The 25,535-nt window shown below is 36.2% G+C and overlaps 1 protein-coding gene across 9 annotated transcripts in view; it reads left to right on the top strand.

Annotated features, from left to right (window-relative positions):
• The window catches only part of LOC121370381 (protein phosphatase 1 regulatory subunit 12A-like), a 94,775-nt gene that overhangs the window by 62,469 nt on the left and 6,771 nt on the right, over nt 1–25,535 (top strand). For 8 of the 9 annotated variants that reach the window (XM_041495564.1, XM_041495568.1, XM_041495567.1 and 5 more), the window contains 3 exons: nt 13,182–13,292; nt 14,645–14,839; nt 15,526–15,576. In XM_041495564.1, coding sequence (XP_041351498.1) covers nt 13,182–13,292; nt 14,645–14,839; nt 15,526–15,576 — 357 coding nt within the window. Of the gene's footprint in view, nt 1–13,181; nt 13,293–14,644; nt 14,840–15,525; nt 15,577–16,300; nt 16,388–25,535 lie in introns of all 9 variants that reach the window. The other variant, XM_041495561.1, reaches the window with a different exon arrangement.

Below are 25,535 nucleotides of genomic sequence, written 5' to 3'. Positions count from 1 at the left end.
TCGTGAAATAATTTTCATTTGTCACTCGCTACAGCTCGTGACAATTGAAAATTATTTCACTCGGGACATAAATTTGATAATAACTGGTAACTCGTTTATTATCCTCTCTTTGGGCGACTAACACCATTATTTTTTAAATATTTAAGTCGCCCAAACAGGACATTGGTCGCATTTGGCGACCTGGCCATAGGCTGTTTCAAGCCCGGATTAAATGTTGTATACAACCTTTGATTTCACACCAGTGTTATATTTGTTTGTTTTATTGGTTATTTCTTATTGTTACTCATATGGACTAAAATATCGGAGGTAATATTTTTTGATAATTGCAGTGTGCAGATTGATTCTAAAGCCACTTAATGGCTGGTTTAAAAATTATTAAACTTGGGTGGTTTGCTACAGTGAGAACTTCAATTTCAGTCATAAAATGTTTCCATTCAGGAGTACTGGGAATGTTTAAACATGTTATACAAACTTCACAAATTTACAAGAAAACGTTTGAGGGATTTGTTTCATAAATGTGGTATGGTCGATTTTCATAAGCAGTGGCTATTACACAGTATAGAAGAAAAAAAGTATTTTCTAATTAATGCAGTCATAATCATATTTTGTATTTTAAAAGTTTGGCTTCAAAATGAATGGTTATGCCATCATCATTTGTCTTAAGCTGAATATGTCGCTTGTATTACTTTGTGCAATTTATACAGTTGCAACAATTTATACAGTTATATGTGATGGAATGGCATCAGACAGCAGAAGGATTTTTGTATTAAAAACAGTTAAAAGTGACTGGATAATAAAAAAAATAACCAACATGCTACAAAGAGTTACAAATTATCTGTACCTTGTTTTGATGCAACAGTTTTCATTCAGTAAAAATGGGGGACTGTAGGTGTTATTACTCTTAAGGTCTTTATCCTTACTGATTTTATTTTGTTTGCAGCAAACATTATTTCTGTTTATTCCATTTCAGTGCTTGACAGGTGTCACACACATTTGGCACACACAAAAGATCATTGTTATATCATGATGTTATCACAGGTAGCCCACTAAAACAACTGCTTTCTCCATTTCATTGTTGTTTATACTTATTTTCCTGGTTATATGCAATTACGGTTCAAGCATGCTACCCTGGGCACACACCTCAGCTACCAGGACTGTTTGTCCGGGATAGAGAGTTAGTGGTCAGTGGTTAGTGAGAGAGAAATCGGTGTAGTGGCCCTGTCCACTGAGTCTTTAAACTCGCTCTGGGTGGGAGCCAGTACCGGGATGCAAATCCAGTACCTACCAGCCTCACCTCTGATGGCTTAACCACTACATCACTGAGGTCAGTTATTTGGTTCAGTAACACTCTTCTGGGTTATGACTCTTAACCACTACATCATTGAGGTCAGTTATCTGGTTCAGTAACACTCTTCTGGGTCATGACTCTTAACCACTACATCACTGAGGTCAGTTCTCTGTTTCAGTAACACTCCTTTGAGTCATGATTCATAACCACTATATCACCGAGGCCAGTTCTCTGTTTTAGTCAAACTATTCTAGGTCATGATTCTTAACCACTGCATCACTGAGGTCAGTTATCTGTTTTAGTAACACTCTTCTGGGTTATGACTCTTAACCACTACATCACCAAGGTCAGTTCTCTGTTTCAGTAACACTCTTCTGGGTCATGACTCTTAACCACTACATCACCGAGGTCAGTTCTCTGTTTCAGTAACACTCTTTTGAGTCATGATTCATAACCACTACATCACCGAGGTCAGTTATCTGTTTCAGTAACACTCTTCTGGGTCATGACTCTTAACCACTACATCACCGAGGTCAGTTATCTGTTTCAGTAACACTCTTCTGGGTCATGACTCTTAACCACTACATCACCGAGGTCAGTTATCTGTTTCAGTAACACTCTTTTGAGTCATGATTCATAACCACTACATCACCGAGGTCAGTTCTCTGTTTCAGTAACACTCTTCTGGGTCATGACTCTTAACCACTACATCACTGAGGTCAGTTATCTGTTTCAGTAACACTCTTTTGAGTCATGATTCATAACCATTATATTACCGAGACCAGTTCTCTGTTTTAGTAAAACTCTTCTAGGTCATGACTCTTAACCACTACATCACCGAGGTCAGTTATCTGTTTCAGTAACACTCTTCTGGGTCATGACTCTTAACCACTACATCACCGAGGTCAATTCTCTGTTTCAGTAACACTCTTCCGGGTCATGACTCTTAACCACTACATCACCGAGGTCAGTTCTCTGTTTCAGTAACACTCTTCCGGGTCATGACTCTTAACCACTACATCACCGAGGTCAGTTCTCTGTTTCAGTAACACTCTTCTGGGTCATGACTCTTAACCACTACATCACCAAGGTCAGTTTTCTGTTTCAGTAACACTCTTCTGTGTCATGACTCTTAACCACTACATCATTGAGGTCAGTTATCTGTTTCAGTAACACTCTTTTGGGTCATGACTCTTAACCACTACATCACCAAGGTCAGTTCTCTGTTTCAGTAACACTCTTCTGGGTCATGACTCTTAACCACTACATCACCGAGGTCAATTCTCTGTTTCAGTAACACTCTTCCGGGTCATGACTCTTAACCACTACATCACCGAGGTCAGTTCTCTGTTTCAGTAACACTCTTCCGGGTCATGACTCTTAACCACTACATCACCGAGGTCAGTTCTCTGTTTCAGTAACACTCTTCTGGGTCATGACTCTTAACCACTACATCACCAAGGTCAGTTTTCTGTTTCAGTAACACTCTTCTGTGTCATGACTCTTAACCACTACATCATTGAGGTCAGTTATCTGTTTCAGTAACACTCTTTTGGGTCATGACTCTTAACCACTACATCACCAAGGTCAGTTCTCTGTTTCAGTAACACTCTTCTGGGTCATGACTCTTAACCACTACATCACCGAGTTCAGTTTTCTGTTTCAGTAACACTCTTCTTTGTCATGACTCTTAACCACTACATCATTGAGGTCAGTTATCTGTTTCAGTAACACTCTTTTGGGTCATGACTCTTAACCACTACATCACGGAGGCCATTTCTCTGTTTCAGTAACACTCTTGGGTCATGACTCGTAACCACTATATCACAGAGTCCATTTCTCTGTTTCAGTAACACTCTTCTGGGTCATGACTCATAAGAACTACATCACTGAGGACAGTTATCTGTTTCAGTAAAACTCTTCTGGGTCATGACTCTTAACCACTACATCACTGAGGTCAGTTATCTGTTTCAGTAACACTCTTCTGGGTCATGACTCTTAACCACTACATCACGAAGGCCATTTCTCTGTTTCAGTAACACTCTTCTGGGTCATGACTCTTAACCACTACATCACAGAGGCCATTTCTCTGTTTCAGTAACACTCTTCTGGGTCATGACTCTTAAGAACTACATCACTGAGGTCAGTTATCTGTTTCAGTAAAACTCTTGAGTCATGACACTTGATCTTCTAATCTGCCCTGGACTCGGCCTCTGATAAGTTAGGGGCTGAGCCCAGGGTGGCCGTGCCTGAACCATACCTGGATATTGGCACGTAAAAGCAATTTAGTACCTAGGATCCTTTAAATCATATTCATCTTTCTGATACACCACATATACATAGTAGTCGCTTCATTGTAAAAAAAATCATGTTTTATTTTTCTATACTGTTAATTTCCGTTTTGATCACCCTCTGTTTCAGACTTGCTTGCCATACATGTAGGTTGAGCCGAGGCAGCAGGTTTCTTCTTTAATTTTGTAGACCATATATGTGATAGACACCATATAAATATGCCAAGTTGTTGTTAAACTAACTCTTTTTTCAGACCTCTGACAGTTTGAATGTTATGTTAGGTACTTGAAATAGCTAATCTAAAGAAATATTTTGTTTAGTCCATTTGTTTTTTTCACTGAAATCAATGTTTCACAAAAGGTTGTGATTTGTGCTGTCGTGTCAGTTGGGAAATGTATAAAAGCAAGGCTTACCCTGCCTGTAGTCAAATTAGCCTTGGTGATATAGTGGTAAAGCCATTGGACTTGAGGCTGGTAGGTACTGGGTAAGCATCCCAGTACCGGCTGGCTCTCACCCAGAGCATGTTTTAACGATTCAATGGGTGTAAGGCCACTACACTGACTTGTCTCTCACTAACCATTAACCATAGAAAGCCCAAATAGTTGAGGCATGTACCCAAGACAGCATACTTCAACCTTAATTGGATATAAGCATGACAGTACAAATGAATCAATGAATGCCCATAGTCAAATTAGACAACTGCTATGTTTTATACAAATTGTAGTATTTGGCTAATAAAATGTTTAAATTAGCCACTTTTGGGGATTTGTAATTTTCAAGAAAATATTCCACATTCTGAACCTTGGCTAAAGTAACATTCTCTCCAGTATGAGCGCTATAAACGATCCCTTGCTGCTTTTTTTCTCTTTTTTTTTCTTGCTTTTATTTGGTAAGACTAATCCCTGTAACAGAAGTAGGGTTTTTCTTTTGCTATTTAATCCATACCTGTAACATCACACCATCTAACTAGATTATTTTTCAAGAAGCTACAGCTGTGAACAATGCAGTTTTAACTTTGTGGGCATTCAGGTCAGAGATTTGAACCCATTACTGACTAAACAACTTTTTAGCCCACAAGGCAACACATCTGCATTAACGAATGAACGTGTAATTTAAGCTTTATAAACATGATACTAGTGATATTAATGTATTGAGAGAAAGAAAGAAATGTTTTATTTAACGACGCACTTGACACATTTTATTTCTGATTATATGGCGTCAGACATATGGTTAAGGACCACACAGATATTGAGATGGGAAACCTGCTGTCACCACTTCCATGGGCTATTCTTTTTTATTACCAGCAAGGGTTCTTTTATATGCACCATCCCACAGACAGGGTAATACATACCACTGCCTTTGATATACCAGTCTTGGTGCACTGGCTGGAAGGAGAAATAATCCAATGGGCCCACTGATGGGGATCGATCCCAGACCGATCGCACATCAAGCAAACACTTCTGTCCCTGTATTGAGAGAGAATACAATGAAGATTGTTGAATACTAAATTGGAAATCATAGATTACATTTTTATCAGTTTTATCATGCTTAATGTCAGACATCCACTGCTGAGTATTTACTGGTTGAATTGTTCAGGCGAGTGCTCAATGTGTCCAGTCATTTTGGCTTAAATATGTGTTTCTTTCCATTTTAATTTTAAAATTTTTAATAAAAAATAAAATAGTAGTTAATTTGAAAATCATGTTAAAATTTTTAATGAATGGTCGATTAAGTTGCAGAATGAATCCACACTTCATCATACATTGTCAGTTCAGAATACATAATATTTTTATTTAAATTTTTGTGTTTGAAGAAAACTTTTCTCATGTATAATAGGTAATTATGGTGGCAATATAATTATAGTGGCAGCAGGCCTCCATTATCTTTCTTTCTCGACCTACTGTCGAAATCATATGTTAGACTCGATATAGCATTATACTTACGCACACACGCACGCACACACACACACACACACACACACAACACACACGCACCGCACATGCGCACACGCACACACAACACACGCACGCACACAGCACACGCACACGCACACACATATATATATATATATAGTGTAAGGGGCAGGACATAGCCCAGTGGTCAGGCACTTGCCTGATGCACGGTCGGTCTAGGATTGATCACCGCCGGTGGGTCCATTGGGCTATTTTTTTTCCTAGCCAGTATATCAAAGGTCATGGTATGCGTTATCCTGTCTGTGGGATGATGCATATAAAAGATCCCTTGCTACTAATGGAAAAATGTAATGGGTTTTGTCTCTAAGACTATATGTCCAAATTACCATGTTTGACATCTAATAGCCAATGATTAATAAATCAGTGTGCTCTAGTGGTGTTGTTAAACAAAACAAACTTTACGTTAATATGTAGTATATAACATATGCTGAGGTGTCAAACATATATCTCTTTTCTTTCCTGTTTTTGTGAAAGTACATATAAATGTCCCCTTGGTGTTAATTGAGTTTCTTCTCTGATCTTCTAAATCAATTATCACAGTTACTATGTGCTTGACACCTAATAGCTTCTGCCAAAATAACATGTTTGTGTGTCATTAAACAGCCATTACTTTCTTCCACCCCAAAGAAAAAAGTCAACGATCTGACATTGCTTTATGGGCTCATTGTAAAATGAGCAGCTCCCGAGATCAGTCTTCAATAAGCCAAGTTCAGCATTGTGTGTGTACTCTTTAGTTTCTCATAAAGTGACGCATGTCTTCAGGTTAAGACAGGTGAAAGCGAGAGTTAATGTTTGGTGTGCTCTTGAGATCCGGGACCAGAGTTATCAGACTTACAACAGTAATATTACAGCCTGGCTTCTCTCGTGGCTTTCTGTACCTACCTCTGACTGATAAAAACTTCATACCACCAATCTACATGTCTGCAGTGTGTGTGTTTTTCCAGGCCAAAGACTGAAGAGTTACAATTATCTGGCTTGTTCAATCATGTGCAATGGGTGAACCCCAAAACACTGGTGGACTATATTTAGATGAGGAAGGCCTGACTGTTGATTTAATGTTAGATAAGAACATAAACCCATTCTCACGTTTCTAGTAAGCAGTGGTTGGGATTTGTTTAATTTAGTGGTACTTCTAAGGTTTGGTTTCCCCTGTCTTACCTACCAGCCCCGCTGTGGAAGTGAATCAGTCCTAACTCTCTGTGTATGTGTAAGAGTGTGTTGTACCAGTACTGCTGGCTGGTTTCTGCAGTGGGCTGCTCACATCTGGAATGATCTTATGTGGCCTGTTGGATCCTACAAGCTCTGTATCTGCCATTATGGAATAGCAGTCCCAGCCTATTTTCACCGAGAACTTCACCAGTTATTTAATTCCAGCATTGATTGAAACAGGAATATATAGAATATATACAAAGTGTTATTCTTTATCATGTGTTGGCAAAGGAATCCTGCCGATTTGCAAACGGTTCAATCTTACATATATAGCTGAATATATGTGATATGTTCTGTTGGAATTTACCTTCTACAACAGGCATAAGTCATCGTTGTGTATTTGTTTTTTCACTTTTGTGGTGTTGAGACGGAGGTTCTTCAGTAATGTCTTATGGATCATATCGTTATGGGATTGGTTCCCCCAGCAGTTTAAGTGGACTCGGGTATTCTGGGACTGGGTACTCCAGTCCAAGTTACACTAGCTCAGGGCTTGGCTTCTCCAGTGGACTGTACGGAGGGTCCTATGGCAGCAGCTCCTATAGCAGCCCCTACAGCTCCCAGGTGGGATCCAGCTCAGGTCTCGGGTCTGGCTACAACTCCAGATCGGGCTCCACAAGCTCATTACCAGGACTTAGTGGGACCAACTATTCAGGGATCAGCTCTTCTTTAGGGGTTAGTATGGGTGTTGGCCACATGGTTTACAGAACTATTGTGTTATTTCATGCTGTGATGTGTTTATGACATACTTGTGATGTAACTTGTCTATACTGACTGCAAGCTTGCAGCAGGTGCATTTTGTAAAATTGACAACATCAGTGTGTCTCATATGCATTCAATAGCAAGAACATAAAATTTATATTGAATGAATGAATGAATGAATAAATAAATAAGTGATATCTGAATTTAGCCAATTATTTTATTCTTATAATAAATAGGAACTATCTACTACATGTGTAATTATAGGATATTAAACGAGCTTCCATTTCTTATCATATTTATGTCTCGAATGAAATTGTCATGAGCTTTAGCCACACTTTTATATTTACACACTTTTACACAAAAATTAAGTAAATATAAAGCAAAATACCTGAAAAGTGAGGGGCCACATGACCCCCCCCCCCCCCACACCCACACCACACCCCCGCTTCCTACGCCAGTGATGGATTATTATTATGACTAACCACTTATAATAGTGATATATACATTTGTATATTTCTGTAATTAACATAAATATCCTCCCTAATGTGAGCTAGTCACGGAGCGTACATGTATTTATCCTGGGAATGTAATCTATTTTCAGTGTTGTAAATGTAAGCATATGCTAATCATACCTGCATCAAGTGCTTGGTCTGTCATGACTTGAAAGCTGTGTGCATGTTATGATGTACATGTACATGAACACACATGAACATTGTGGACATATTTTGTGTGTGAATGCATGTACGGTGAAACCCTCTAAACCAGACACCCTAGGAACCAAATAAAACAGTCAGTTTTACAGGGTATCTAGTTAAGAGAGGTTATTTACAGTACTGCATATTTACAAAGGGAACTTTGAAGTTTCTTTCGTTTAATGACACCATTAGAGAACATTGATTAAATCCCAAAATATCTGAATTACATAATTTTTACAATTTCGGTGGAATACACACACCCCTCCAAAAAAAAATTTATAATAATAAAAATAAATAAATAAATAAACAAACAAATTAAAATAAAATAAAAAATCCCCAAATGTGATGCCTGTTTACTATGCTTAATTACCCATGTTTAAGAAAAACAGACTTCATAAATTCAGCCCCTACTGTTCTTTGGCAGACATATCAGCTGCAGATTAGCATGCTTAATCAGGGCAGTCTTAAGTTGTAAGGTCATTGTTGATGGTGATATTTAGCTATCGTATGCAGGCCAGACATAACTCTGGTACAGTTGCACGAACCGATTAATCAATGGGTGTTATCACATGCAGTGACATGTAAGCTGTGAGGTAAATGTGTGAAAATCAATTGTTCATTCACATACTATAACTTATTACTGTGCCCACGACGATGCAAGCTGTCGCTCATGAAAACGATCACGATTACCTAAATGTTGGCAATATCATGTTTGACAGAACACAGTAAATGTTTATAGCGAATAAAATTAATTTGTACCATCATCAAAGGTTTGCAGTTAGATTAGTTACATATTGATAAAATGTTTAGTTGTGGATCATATAAAATAATTTGACGGTACTAAATTTTAAATACACCAATAATTTGAATAAGAGAGTGATTTCCTGAAAATCAAGGAAAATTTTATAGAATCCTGATTTTGTCAATGATTTTAATTGTTGTATTTTTTTCTATTGTTTTTCTCTGGCTTGTGTATATGTATCATTATAAATACCTGTACAGTGGACTGAAAATAAATGTTTCGGAATTAAAGATCCTTTTCTTTCAAAGTAATTTTCTATTATTAAGACATATGAAGAGTTTAAGCGCAAAACGTGATATATCCATTTTTTTTATTTTCAGTAAAAGTGATTTGTTTAATTGGCATATATCACGTTTTGATATAAAAAACAAAACAAATCGGGATTTATCTAATACAATTTCATAAGGATTAATCGTGTTTTGCAGCAAAACAGCAAGCCTACGATTAGCCCTTAATGACATACAATAATAGCTTTAACTAAAAAAAAGAAAGAAAATGGTTTATATCATGTTTTGCGCCTGAACTCTTCATATTTTATTTAATAAGTATTAGCATTCAAAAAGTATTGTGCCCTTCATGTGTTGTTCCATATTTTTGGTGCTGAGAAGTGCTTAAACATTCTTACCATTCATTCATTCATTCATTCAAAAAACACTGCACTATTGTCTGAGCTAAGCAAAAAGTGCTATAACCAGCAGTCATAGTAGGACAGCAGAAAAACCACTTACATAACATGTAATCACAAACACAGGCTGGAAGTTACACATTATTGTTACCATTCTGTATGAAATGTTTATTTTTCCATGTAGTTAACAAGTAAGTGAATCGTGTCCAACAGGAGATTACCCTATTGGCCATGTTCATAAATCCGTAAAAGGGATTAACTTGATCATTTGCTTCCATTCATGTGTGCACTTTGTTTTGGTTGTAGACCGTGTATGCTAAATAAAGGATATTGCGGGGTTGTTTGGTTGTCAGATATGATTTATATTAACAAGTGAAGCATGCATTTGTATCATACAAGTGATATGAAATTGTAGATTTGACAGCTTGAGATATAAATCATATTGTTGGGATCCCCATATAGCCCAGTGGGTAGAGCACCAGTCTGAAGTGCTTGGGGTGAAGGATCCAGTCCCCTTTGTAGGGCCCTTTCTCTGACAGTTTCCAAATCATTGCCCCATGACTGGTAAATCAAAGGCTGTGGTATGTGCTGTCTTGAACAGAAAATTGTGAGATCCCTTGCTGCTACTAGAAAAATGTAGCAGGTTTCCCAAGAAGACTACATCATTGTACGTGACACAATTATCAAATGTTTGACATCCAGTAGATGATGATTAATTAATTAATATGTTCTAGGGAAACAAAACAAACTTTACTTTATTTAATTGATGCAAAACTATGAAAATTGTTTTATTATCGGTATGTGACTTCATCCTTTTTACCTTTCTTCTCAAAAATATATACCACGGATCCATGTATACTGTGTAATTGACATAATTTTAATAATTACACCACAACACTAAATTAACAAGTCTGCTAAGCAATTAGTGTAAACCGTTTAACCACCCAATGATGCTAATTTGATAAGTGACTGCACTTACAGTGAAATTAGTTTCTGGTAAAAAAAAAAATATTACACTGAACTTGGGAAGTAAATAATACATTGCAATGTGCTGTAATATTCATGCATGTACTCATTAACTGAAACTTTTATAAATTATTTCTGACCCTCTCAGTTTCTGATTAATGGAGTCGATCTGTATGCACATAAACAAACCTGTTACCAACTTAAATGAAATGGTTGTAATAAAATGTTGGCCAGCAGTGTAAGTAATATACCAGTACTACAAGGTTGACATCCACAACTGTGGCAGCTAATTATAGGTAGATATATATTTCTTCCATTAAAGTTACTTTCAACATGTGATCAAACAATACCAATGCTGTACACTAAAAATAAGCCATACTGGATGTGAATGCAATGTTATCTGACAAGTCAATAATATTTTATGAGCATATATCTGAAACCGTGCCACGGAAAACAGAAGTAAAAAAAAAAACCTAACTAACATGGATATAAGCTATTTTTTTTTCTATTTTTCTAAAAATTGGCCTACAGAAATGTAGGGAGAAAAAAAAAAAAATGATATTTTACTCTGGTTACACTGAACAAATACTTGGTCATTCTATATTTTACACTGATAAACATCTATATTGCAAACTGACATGTACATGTCAAGATAATTATGTAAATTCTGGTAAGGGATACCGTTGTCATGTCAAGCAACATAGTAATAAACCTTCATGTACAAGTATCACTCACAAATAAAAATGTACTGCTATAAAACTATAGCTTCTTGTCTAACACATATTTTAATTTCAACACAAACTTACACAATAACATTCCAGATTTTAAACAAAATGTAATATTATTAAGCACAAATTCCAAATTTAGAGCCACGTTGAAGTGAGATAGAACTATCTTCTTTTTTTTTTAAAGTTGAATGTACAGTGATTTTTTCTAAATAAAAGTTTGATGTAGTAATATGAAATGTTAATTATAATAATATAAATATATTATACTACTCACATTTCATACCCACAAGTATTTTACAGATGAACTAAATTTTGGCTAAAACGTTTGCATTGTGGCTAATCAAAATTCTACTTGTATCATTACATTAACATTAAAACAAATATATGACAGCTTTCACTGAGGTAATGTAATATTATTGTATGGTGACTTTAATGCAAGGATGTAACATTTGGTGATACCAGTATAGGGTTACATTAGGTAACTTCATTGTAGGGATACAACATTTGGTAAGTTTGGTACAGGGATATAAATTTGGTGACCTCAGTATGGAGATAAAACATGTGATGACCTCAGTATAGGTATTCAACATTGGTCACCTTGGTACATGGATACAACATTTGGTGATCTCATTACAGTGTAGGGATACATTTGGTCACCTTACTACATGGATACAACATTTGGTGATCTCAATACAGTCTAGGAATACATTTGGTCACCTTGGTACATAGATTCAACATTTTTGGTGACCTCTATATACATGTAGCTATAAAACATTCATTGACTTTGGTACAGGGATACAATATTATGATGACCTATGTGCAGTGTAGATCTTGGTATGAAAAGAATTGAGGATAGTAATTACTTGCTGCCGTAACTTAGATTATGGAGAGTCATTTAAAACATTAGCATATTGATATATGTACCTTATAAACTCACATGCTAAAGGGAGGTAAATATTACTCTCCTTGAACTAAGGTCGACGACAGTAACTTTTTGGACCTTTGTTTTGGCTTTGTACATAATAAATAAAACATATCCAATGGTAATTTTTTTATATGATATATTTGACAAAAGGTACTTTTTATTTTTTCATCTTTTAATTCTGTCCAGAATTATGAAAACTAAAAAAATACTGACCTGTAAACAGTGTTGTCTGCTTGTTATAGAAATTAGACCAGTTTTTATTTTAATGTCGCAAAGCATTGTAATAATATAGCTAAGTTTGCATTTGAATGACGTCCGTATTCCAATGACGTCACTTTGCATCTTATTACAATAACCATAAACTGGGTACATGATGTTTTCTTTTTAAGAATATTGAAAAAATTTCAATGCAAAATTGCTACTGAAAACATCAGGGCTTGAACTTAAGAATTTGTCTCCCACGGCCATCGGTGAAACAGTCCACTCTGGCAATTTTTTTTAAAGTGACATTTACAGCAAATAAACCTGACTGAAAGGCTATCTTGTTATATGTAGACACCTTTTAAATGTGCAAATGTTAAATATTGGCAGATAATGTACATTAGGTGTATACATTTCGCCATTGTTGAGGAGCTTTATCGACAGCACAAAAGTGCCATCGGTGATGCTCTCTACCTACGGCAATTTATATCTCAACGATGGCAATTGCCGTCGGTGCCGCCGTTAAGTTCGAGCCCTGGAATATTACTAATGCACCTGAAAGTGTTTGAAGAAAATCTTGTGATTAAAAAATTGTACCTTTTACGAAATATGGAGTTCACATAAAATTACTGTAAGATATGCTATATTTATTGTGTATGAAGCCAAAACAAGGGTGCAAAAAGTGAGCGGGAGTGATAGCTCCTCTTAAATGGCGAGGCCTGCAGTGTCAACTTCTTGTGTTGCTGCCAGTTGTTGAATGTGTGTTTTGTGTTTTCAGTCAATAGGCTCCCGCTATGGTTCTGGTCGATACAGTTCCACAGTAGATCGTCCAAGTTCCTATTCTGAGTATTCCAGATCAACCCCTGCTTTGGATACAGATTATAAAAAGGTAAACATGTATTAAAAACAGAATTTTTAGCTAATGAAAAGAGAGAAAACCCCCAACATTACCTGATTCTTGATTGCCACACAAATACATAAATGCATGTTCATGTCCATACATACATGTATACACAAACATGTACAACACAGACATGTACACACACACATTCATGAATAAATACACACACACACACACACACACACACACACACACACACACACACACAAGTGCGCACACACACACCAAAACACACACACATTTACACATAAATACACACACATACACTGAAATCCACCCATGCTATGGATGTTGATAAAGTCTGAAATGTTTGATAAGAAAGTGAGTCAGCCTTTTGATTAACAGCAAAACAGAAGTGTGGTGTAACTGACACGCTGCTGTAATAAAACACCCATCTCTGATACGGCCAAGGCTCTCACTCTTCATAATTAGATGATGAACAGCTACTAGGACAGTAAAACATAACATATTAAATTGCAGTGCATCTCAATCAAACTGTACAACAATTACATAACACAAAATCTGGCCATTTTGTACACCTGTCCCCCATGTATTATTTTTGTAATGCTTAAACCACTCCCCCATCCACCCTTAACGTACATATCCAGTTACAGTTACTGTTACCATGATGTAATTTTACCAACATTATTATATTGGGGTGATAAATATATGATTAAAATTGGCCTCAAGTGTCTATTTAATTTATGAATTAAAATGACACATAATTTTGAACTCTTTATCACACACCCCTCCCCTATAATGGTCAGGACCAAAAAATAAATGATTTTGATACTGTAACAAAGCTGCTATACAAACACTAAAGTAAGAATTTTATAGATAGAATACTAGTTTTAAATATGTTTTTTAGAATACTAGTTTTAAATATGTTTTTTAGAATACTAGTTTTAAATATGTTTTTTAGAATACTAGTTTTAAATATGTTTTTAGTCAGCTTTAGTACTTTGATATGGATTTTTTTTTCTCACTGTTTTCACTGTATAATGTAACAAAGTTGCTCATTAAAATAAATTTTATTGATTATCATATACATGTTTAAATGATAGTTTATTGTGTTTTGATACTTTATTATGTAATTAAAAACTACTCTCTTGGTATGTCAGTTACTATAATATTCCAGGCCTATAGGAATCGGGTGGGGGCTTGTGTACCTCTATCGAGGACTAAAATGTACTCTTTTATTTATTTTGTCCAGCTCTATATAAATAAAGATAAAAATGTTATCCCCACACTAGAGATTGATCCCCCACAACTCCAGATATTGTTCTTACAGGCCTGTATTTTCATATGTTAATAAGTATCCTATTTTAACTGTGTTGCAGTTATATGATGAGGAAAGGTTAACCAATGACAAATTACGAAAAGAAATTGACCAGCTGAAAAAGACCGAGGAGACCGAAACGAAGAGGTTGCGGAAGGAACTGGAACAGACAAAACGTGAACTACGAGAAGCCAAGGCCGAGTTAGACAGAGTGATGAAGAGATCAGAGTTGGCCAGGGATTCTTCAGACAAACGGGTACTGCTGCTGCTTATTCTAAGTGTCAGGGGAAGAGGGGACTTGAAACAAGGGGGGGGGGGGGGGAGAGTTATCCGCATTGTCAAGGGAAAAGAGAACTTGTATTGAGTTGGTTTATTTTCTCATGTCAAGGAAAGAGAGTACTTATAACAGAGTTTTATCTTCATCTGTCCGAGAAAGAGGGGACTTGTAACAGAGTTTTATCTTCCCTGACAGAAGATTTATCATCTGTCCAAGAAAGAGGGGACTTGTAACAGAGGGACTCATCTTCTGTCAGTTAATCTTAAAGAGAGCATGTGTAACAAGTTTTATACTGTCCAATATAGAGGGGACTTGTAATTGAGGGTTTTATCCTCTGTCGGATAAAAGGCTACTTGTAACAGAGGTTTTAGCCTGTTGTCAGAGAAAGGGGGACTTGTAACAGAGGTTTTATCCTCTGTCTGATAAAGAGGGACTTGTAACAGAGGTTTTATCCTCTGTCGGATAAAGAGGGACCTGTAATGAGAGGGTTTTATCCTGTCGAAGAAAGAGGGGACTTGAAACAGACGGTTTTATCCTCATTGTCAGTCTCACATTCGGTATCTACAGCTGACAGTTAATGTCTGATATCTTGTGTTAATCTACATTTCATGGGTTAAATATTTCCTTCTTTGTTTAACTTGAATATTATGTGTGTGTTATTTCAGGAAAAAAGGGCAATGGAACGTAAACTCTCTGAACTAGAAGAGGAGTTAAAAGTAAGTGATGAGCACTTTGTGTTAAACTTGTTTTATCTTAGTTACGTTTCTTATTCCCAGAAAACATTCTGTTTGTTTATTTTTTTCACTAGATATATGAGCCTTACACTTTCTTTGCAAGAAAATTATATATGGTCTTGAACATAAATCTAAATCAACATGGATGTAGTGCTTTTTCCTTTGCTTTATTTGTTATCTGAAACTACTATCCTTAATAAGATTTCAAAAGCATACAAAACAGGAATCAGATGAGATTATTGCCCAAGTACAGCTAGTAAGTCATGGGGGACAATCAGACACTATTGACAAACACATCTTTCCAGGTTTTTTGGTGCAAATATTGTTGAAGGGCAGCTAATGATGTATATCTAGAAAAAAATCATCAGAAACACGTAAGGGTTATCTGCCACTAACATGTTACAACTTACAGGCAAGCAGTATTTAGGTAACTTTCTGCACGTGAAATATGTGGCAAATTTACATATATAAAAGAAGAATTTATTGCACACTATGCCTTGTAGAGGCTAATTGGAATTACCAATAATTGAAATTTTAAAACAAACAAACAAACATGGGGGGGGGGGGGGGGGGTGGAAATACTGGAAGTACACCGATAAATGAGTAATGTATATGTTGCGACTATTTGTATGCTTTCATTCCCATAAGTGGTTGGGATTGTGTTGTCAGTAATTCTTTGATGAATAATTAATTTCTACTTTTACAGCATATGGCGAAAATTAAAGCAGATAATACTAAACTTAAGGAGGAAAATCGGGCTCTGACCCGGGTCGTAGCCAAATTATCCAAATAGGTAATGGTCTGTATGGCTCGCTCAGGTGCTCAGTTTGTACTTACAGAAGTTTTTTTTTTCTTTCTTTTTTTATTTTGGCACCCTGACAACAGTTTGCAGGCTTGATTAAAATCCAATCTAACCTTCCATTACACTGGGGTTCTAGTTTCAGCTGTGCCGATGTTCCTGTTAATACCAACAGCTGTTTGTGATGACTGGCAGCTATTTATATATGATAGAGTTATAAATATAACAGAGATGTAAATATAGCACACTGGGGGATAGACTGTGTAGACTGTGGGTCAAGTTTGGGGTAACAGCAGTAGGTTTCTTACAATATTTGGATATATGGTTCTACCAAAATTACATTTCACTATATTGAGAGCTATTTTGCAATTGATAATTTTTTTTTTATTGTAAACATTTGACTAAAGAATATAATTCTCATACAGTTCATTACCATCACTAGCCAATGTATATGTTTATGCAGAGAGTTAAGGAATGGCATGAAGGTAAAGCATTTATTAATTCCAAAACATGCTGTATATATACAGAAGGGTAATTTTCGAAGTGAAATAAAATAGCTGAACACAGAACAACAAAAAATATTGGGCAGAAATTTGAAGGGAAATATTTTGTGAAAAAATACATCATTCTTTTAGGACTAAATAGATATAACTGGAACAAAACATAGTTGGGGGTGGGTGGGGGGGGGAGCCTATGTAAGTTATTAACTAAAATGATGTTAATGAAGGGTACACGTGAGTTATTGGTATTGGAACCTAGGCTAGTTGAAACTGGATCTTGGACATAACAGCGACGCGGCATGTTAGATTGGAATTGAATCAGACTGACGGTTTTGGCCCCAGCATGACCCTCCTACATCATATTCATTTATAATACTTCGGCATGCTCAAGTCTGTAGCATCACAGCTGTTACTAGCCACGACAACCATTTTGGAATCATGGGTCAGGTAACCGGCTCACCTCCCCATTTTCAGGTCTCTCCTGGTTCTGCATGGAATAGGTCCGTGACCTGTAAGTCGTTTAAGATGGTTTGTAAACTCGGGGACCCTCCAAGGTTCTTAAATACTCTTGTCTACATAAAGTGTGTCCTAATTTTGATATGTAGTTTCGACAAGTACCAGATACTAGTATAAGCATTTTAAGTACTTAAATTGAAAAGATTGCCCAGTAGCCAATTTTTTATACTTGATGGGGTGTTGTTAAACATTAATTTTGTTCTTGGTGGGGTGTTGTTAAACATTAATTTTGTTCTTGGTGGGGTGTTGTTAAACATGCGTTTAGTCATATGTTTTTTATATGCATTAGCAACCTCTTAGTTATTTATTTACAAATAGTGTTTACAGTCCCTCCTTGGATTCTGCACAATGTAGGTCATTGACCTTTTTTATAAGACACTGTAGCCTCCTCACTTTTTAATGGGGGATGGATTAGGAAGCTTCTTAATACTTTGTTATACATAATTACTCAAACTATTATAGTGTAATTAGTGTACATGTTGAAGCATTGTCAACATTACTTCAGAAAACACTTAAAAACTGTAAAAGACAAAGGTAAAATTTAAATGTGTGACAAGGAACCGACTCCTGAAGATAAGCTAATCTTTCAGGCAGTATATGTTTTGAGTAGACTTTACATGAAAATTGTTTTATAAATAGGACATCATGACAGTAATTTTCAAATGAGCCATAAGTGAGATACGGTTTATGTTACTTAAACGGCTACAGATTATTTCTATCCTGCCAGACTCAGTAGTGTAGTGGTTAAGCCATTGGAGAGGCTGGGTTCGCATCCAGGTACCGACTCTCACTCGGAGTGAGTTTCAGTGGCTCAGCAGGATGGGGTAAAGCCACTACACCGACTTCTCTCTGACTAACCACTAATAACTAACCATTAACCCATTGTCCTGCACAGACAACCCAGATAGCTGAGGTGTTTGTCCAGTGCAGCATACTTGAACCTTAATTGGACATAAACACAGACATAATTTAAACTGAATTTGTATCTTCTTATAAGGTGAGGGTATATTGTTGATCATAATATACTCTTCAAAAAAAGTAACGCAAAGCCAGATTTTCATTGTATGTTTCTAAATCGTTTAATACATGAAAGAAACATGGCAGAAACTTGCAATTTGACACAGATAAACAACATTGACAGAGGCTGTTGTAACAGCCATCCAAGTTCCCAAGGTCCCATTTGACGTCACGTAGTACAGTCAGTAACAAGTGTGACCCCCATGAGAGCCAGCTGTTGTAGTGTCTGAGGTTGGGGTTGTCGTCGTCGCAAACGTCTATCCAGTTCATCCCACAAATGCTCGATTGGGTTTAAATCTGGGGATTTGGAGGGCCATGGAAGAACATTGACGTTGTTGTTTGCTAGGAAGGCTGTGGTGATGCGCGCTGTATGAGGACGGGCATTGTCCTGCTGGAAAACAGTGTTGCCGTTGGCCATGTTAGGGACGACGTACGGGCGCAAGATCTCGTCCACATAGCGCTGTGCTGTCAAGTTCCCCCTGATGTGCACCAAGTCTGTCCTGGCGTTGTAAGAGATGGCTGCCCACATCATCACACTTCCTCCACCAAATCTGTCCACTTCCTGTATGCAATTGCGTGCAAAACGTTCACCTCTTTGGCGGTAGACACGTGCCCTTCCATCCTGTCTGCGGAGCATGAATCGCGATTCGTCGCTGAACCACACGTGTCTCCATCGTCTTTGAGGCCATACCCTGTGTGCTTGACACCATTGTAGTTGAAGCTGTCGATGCTTCTGGGTTAAAATCACGCCTCTAACAGGACGTCTGGGTCGCAATCCTGCCTCTCGTAGACGGTTCCGGACAGTCTGGTCAGAGATCCTACGCAGTCCCGGTATTGCAGATTGAGTGGAGGTAGCCGTGGTCGTCCTTTGGCGTAGGTGGCGCAACCGGATGTAGCGATCCTGGGCAGGAGTGGTGACACGTGGTCTACCGGATCTGCGAAGGTCACGTGTTGATCCATGCGACTGGTAGCGGATCCATAATTTTGAAATGGTGCTAGGGTACACATTGAAAAGCCTCGCAACCTCTGATTGGGATTCGCCTGCTTCCAATTGTCCGACGGCGTTGTTCCTCTGTGCTTCATTCAGTCTTGGCATTGTGAAAGCTACGCTGACAATTTTAAACTGAATACAGCTAAGTCCTGAACCCTGCACTTTTATGGGGCTTCTTGTGCCTCTTGCACGTGCACACCATGCCAACCGTTCAAATCGCTGAATTGACCACAGGTGCGGTTTTGCGATTGTTAACTTTTTCACACCTGTCTTCAAGGTCATCAAATTCCGAACAACTTTGCTGGTGAAAATGCATTTGGTACACTCCATTACACAACATACTTAGCATTCGGAACACAATGTTTCCACACATCCATATTTATTAGGAAAATTTCATTTTTGCGTTACTTTTTTTGAAGAGTATAATATTTGACAATATTTGAAGGAAGAATTTTCTTCCATCTGTTTAAGGATGATTTTTTTTTTCAGTCTTTAGAATAAAAATGTTTTTGATTTTGTAATCTGTAAGTTTGAAGCAGTAGAAGAACTCTTTTGGTGAAGTAATAGATGCTAGAAGGTAATGTAGTATTGAGGAAGATTAAGAGGTTACATTGCGAGTGGTGGGCTTAAGAAAGCATTAGAGCTGAGAATTGAGACTAGTCATGGGATCAGTGATTTCTTTTAATTCAAAATTCACTAGCCCTACATTACTTTTAAGTTAATACAATTTTACTAAATAATAGTAATAATTGGATATGTCACCTAAAGAGGGAGATAGAGCTTAAAAACACTAACATTTTGGGTGTGGTGAGAGCAGGATATTCATATTTACAAAATAGACTTAACTGCAACATTTAACCAAAAACAATTCATTAGCCATTGGGCATATCAGTAGTAGTTATTTACTAGCCCAACATTGAATATCACTAGCCATAGGAGTGGGGCTACCATAATCTAGAAGCCCTGACTTAAGAGACTCTTCTTTTTCTGTCTTTTTGCAGTACCTCGAGATACTGAGCTGATATTTTGTGTATACATGTAGCTTTATTATATAAAATTACAGATAAAGTTGGACTTTCATAAGGACTGGCCCATATATTTTTTCACAGAGTTGTGGCCCTTGAACTTAAGAAATAAGAAAATTTGTTGGGACCAGTTAAGGACGTGTATTGCTTTAGCTGTCTCCTCAGAATGCTTTTTTTCTACTCTTTGGTTAGGTGTCTACCATTGTGTTAGCAATTTTATTCAATTTGATCATAATGTACTTTTTTACCATCTACAGGTTTGTCAGATTTCATACAGCATTCAGAAACTTAATATTGTTTTATGCGACTTGTATTATTAGTAAGTTGGTGGAATTCATGCTTAACAGCTACTCAGTTGAGAGAGATATAACTTGTTATTATGTTAATTAAGTGAAATAATCATGAGTTAGCACTAATAGTAAGTTCAGAAATAATATTTATGAAAAAACTTATGTCGCAACAAATATACTGAACAAAACTGTCACACCAACATAAAGACGAAGGTAAAGGTTGACCTACTTAATGAAATTTCCCTTTCATTTTAAAGGGAATTTTTTCCTCGTATATTTACGTGACTACAGTTAAGATATTGTTCAGTTTTATATTGTGTATCCTGCCTGAAATAATTTCCATTAGTAAACACAGTATGCATACTATACTAACTGGTAACAAGTTTAGTATCCTGTTCTGTACCCCAAGGTTGATTTTATTGTGTCACTCTACACACTTTGAGAGTGGTTGTTTTGAATATTCAAGATAATGTTGGTCTCGAAAAACACATTGTTATTTTGTAGAATTAATATTATTTACTTTCCGAAATAAATCATGAGATATTTTATTCATTGACTGATAGATTACTGATTTTATTATTAGAAACTAAAAGTTATACTAAAAGATGTTTTATTCACTTGAAAATGGTTTAATTACATGTATATAGAAAAACTTCTAAAATATCGTCCTTTAGTATGTGATTATTTTCATAACACATGTAGCTAACCCATATTTCCAGTTTGTGGATGGGGTTGTGTATTTTCTGTCTAAGCAAGCAGATTGGGGGTTTCTGACCTGTGTTTTACTTCGGATGTGACATTTCACCAATTTAATGAATTTCTGCTATTATGTGCTCATCAGATCATGTTTTTAAATTTTGTGCAAATCTACCAAAACTGAATAAGAGGAATACAGTTTGGTGTTTATTACAATTCATCGTGATGAAAGTGATTCTAATTTGCTACAAGCTTTTTATTTGTATTTTATGAATACAATAAAGACAGACTATTTGGAAGATAATTCTTTGATGACTTAATTTTAATGGCTTCAAATGGATTTTAATTTAACTGGAATGTATTGGTTAGTTCTTTTGAAAAAGGAAAAAGAAGAAAAAAAGACTCAATTAACTAAAAATTGTAAAACATTATTAGTTTGTAAATTTATTTAAGCCTTTCAAATACTATCCTGGTGTATTTCGTAGTGAATTTCTTGTAAAATTATCACCTGGATATTTCTAAACTTTGACTTGAAACCCATGGCTTTGAATTTTAGCGTTATTTTACAATTTAAAAGAGTAATAATATACATATACTTGTATTTATTAAAATTAATATATCTATTTTGCGTTATGCAATGTTATGGGTGAGGAAGGGGTGTTTGTCAAGTGTTACGATACATAAATTTTCAAAAAATATTTTTATATAATAATAAAAAAAAAAATTATTTACTTTCAAATTTGGAATTGTTTAGTTCCTAATTGGAATTTTAAAAAAGACATACCTTATGAGGAATGGAGGGAAGATGCTGATTATCAGAGTCTAGAAACAGGCAATAAAACCTGATAGGTGTTGGCAGCATGGAGATACAGAAAGTACTGCCCCCTCAATGCTGAAGATTATGCATTACTCCCTTCCAACCTCCAGCTGAAAGGCAGATTAATATAACTGCCCCACCCAAGTTGCTGGCATCTTCCAATGCCTATATAATTATATTTCATTAGCAGTTATTTCACTCTATATGTTAAAGTAACTTTTCATGCATAATTGCATTATTGGTAAATTGGTAGCATTTCAGAGGCAGATACAAGGGGTGTTGACCAGGGGACCTGTGACCCCGAAAAATATTCATGTGTCTTCCAGTTTTGTCTTATGTAGACCACTATGGGAAATTTGCATAGTTTACTTCATCATAGACATTCCTAACCCCTTCTTAATTTTTCTGATTTGTCTAACATGTGCTGCTGTTTCTAGTTTATGTAAGACTAACTCTTAGTAAGTAGAATTATTAATATATGTACTACTTTTGTTATTTTACCACATTAATTTATATTTCAGCTGTTAGCTGCCTGAAGCTACAGTGTGCCTCTTACTCTGTTTGGAATATTAATCGTTTTGTTGAATTTTCAGCTGACTCTTTCTGCTTATTTAAGCTTAGTGTTTTAGTTGTTACGAGTTCTTCTCTGTGTGTTTATGACACATTTCTTGTGAAAACATAAATGGAAGTTGGTTTACAGATTTAACCAGAATGATGGGAGTCACTAATATTAATGTTTTCCACAGACGGTAGGGCATGGTCATTGATTGTCTTTAGGAACATGACACTTACATCAGAGGACAGGTGGTTGTTGTCCTGAAGGCAAGACATTTCACTCTGCCAGCCAGATTCTCTATCTATATTAGAAGGATCATAAAAGCTGAATATACATAAAAGGTTCGTCACAAGTGTTTTTTAATATAGAAAATATCTCGAGTCTATGTTAATTAGTATTTGTTAAGGCTCTGCCAAGACAAATACCAATTAACTTGACAAGGTTGATATTTTACACATTAAAAATCATGAGTAGCGAATTCTATTTATCCTATAACACTTCTAAAATAATAGTTTAATTTGTAAATCAAATCGTCTTACCGGTAACATGGCATCATCCCGATTATTATCTCAGTTGGTTGAGCACTCGCCTGAGGTCTTGCGTTGCAGGATCAAACCATCTCAGTGAATCTGTTCAGCTGATTGGTTTTTTTTTCGATCCCACCAGTGCACCGTGTGGCAAAGTGCATATAAAAGATCCCTTGCTGCATTAGGAAAATGTAGCTGGTTTCCTCTGATGACTACAAATTACCAAATGTTTGACATCCAATAGCCAATAATTACTTAATCAATGTGCTCCAGGGGTGTCGGTAAACAAAACAAACTTTCATTGCACAAATGTAGTTTGATGTCATGCGCTTCAACTAAATCTCAAAGGGCTCCCTTGATGCGCGATCAGTCTAGGATCAATCCCCGTTGGTGGGCCCATTGGGCTATTTCTCATTCCAACCAGTGTACCATGACTGGTATATCAAAGTCCATGGTATGTGCTATCCTGTCTGTGGGATGGTGCATATAAAATATCCCTTGCTACTAATGGAAAAATGTAGCGGGTTTTCTCTCTAAGACTATGTCAGAATTACCAAATGTTTGACATCCAATAGCCGATGATTAATAAATCAGTGTGCTCTAGTGGTGTTGTTAAACAAAACAAACTTCTTCAACTAAATCTCATTAAAACGTTATGCTCAGGTATACAAGTCTTGTTGGCTGTAAACAAATGACCCATTGACAGGAAAATGTTAACTGAGTTAATAATGGTAAATATCAAATGGGTTTACGATATGGATATTATGGGTAAGTTATACAATAAATGTAGATATATACTACTCAAAACAAGGATCAGTTGATATATTTTGTATGTAAGTGGATTTCACTATAATACTTTATACTGAATGCAACAGAAGTTTAACTGTTGGTGACAGTGAACTCTATGAGTAGGGGACAATATTTCGAAATCTTAGGTAATCGGAAGTCATTTCACGAGAGTTTTACTTAGGTAACTGATTGTTTGGGTACGTGAATATAGTTATCATAACCGTTGAGATATGTCTAGATAGGTTAATCTTAAAACACTTGAACTACGGTTCTGTGCTACATTGGTCGTTCAAATGTATTTAAAAACATAAACTGATCTTCACTTTCATATATATACATTTAATTTTAGAATGTAATTGTTCACCACAATGTGGCACATAACCAATTGGCGGTACTCATGATTTTAAAGTTGCGTAACTGACACATGAACAGAACAGTTCTCATGAAATATTGTGCCATGTGAGTGCATCGTATGAGAATAGCTAATTGTGACACAACAAATTACAATTTCACCAGTTACTATGCAATCAGCTATTCCCGTACCAGACACTCATATTGTGTGGCATCACCTTATGTGTCTAATAAACAAATGCAGAAAACAACCCTTGATGTCTATATTTGTGGCACTGAAGGTCCTAATAAAATTAATAAAAATATTTTTTAAAATACCCCCATTTTGTGTCAAATACACACAGCAGTATTTTTTGTGTATATGGTTAATTTTGATGAACATGAAATGCATATGCAGTTGTTACTGCAATTATGTAATTTTCATTAAACATAGGGTTAACGGGTGATTTTACAATTGGAGGTCCAAAAGGCATTCATAATAATCAGCAGGTTTTTTTTTTCTTAAAGTCTAACTTTCTTGATCCTCATAATAAAATATTACATTTGAATGTGTGAAAACTAAATTAGATTATATAGTTTATGCATTATTTTGATTGGAGGACCATAAAGTGTAAACCCACTACTACCAAAAAGCTGACATGTATGTCATTACCGTCACTCTTAATTTGACATGATTTTTAGATTTATTATTTTTTTATTTTCAAACTAATATTTGTTCAAAACATTGCTATTTCATTCTTTTTGACATAGTCTAGTGGTAGAGCCCACACCTGATTCGCGGTCAGTCTAGGATCGATCCCTGTCGGTGGGCCCATTTGGCTATTTCTCGTTCCAGCCAGTACACCATGACTCGTATATCAAAGGCTGTGGTATGTGCTATCCTGTCTGTGAGATAGTGCATATAAAAGATCTTTTACTACTAATGGAAAAATGTTGCAGGTTTCCTATCTATGACTGTCAAAATGACCATATGTTTGACATCCAATAGCCAATGATTAATAAATCAGTGTGCTCTAGTGGTGCCATTAAACAAAACAAACTTTAAACTTCAATTAATGTTTAGTTTT

The sequence above is a fragment of the Gigantopelta aegis genome, chromosome 4, assembly GCF_016097555.1.
Source record: "Gigantopelta aegis isolate Gae_Host chromosome 4, Gae_host_genome, whole genome shotgun sequence".
NCBI classification, from domain to species: domain Eukaryota; kingdom Metazoa; phylum Mollusca; class Gastropoda; order Neomphalida; family Peltospiridae; genus Gigantopelta; species Gigantopelta aegis.
Note: the sequence above shows the minus strand (reverse complement) of the source record. Positions and strands in the feature narration are given on the sequence as shown.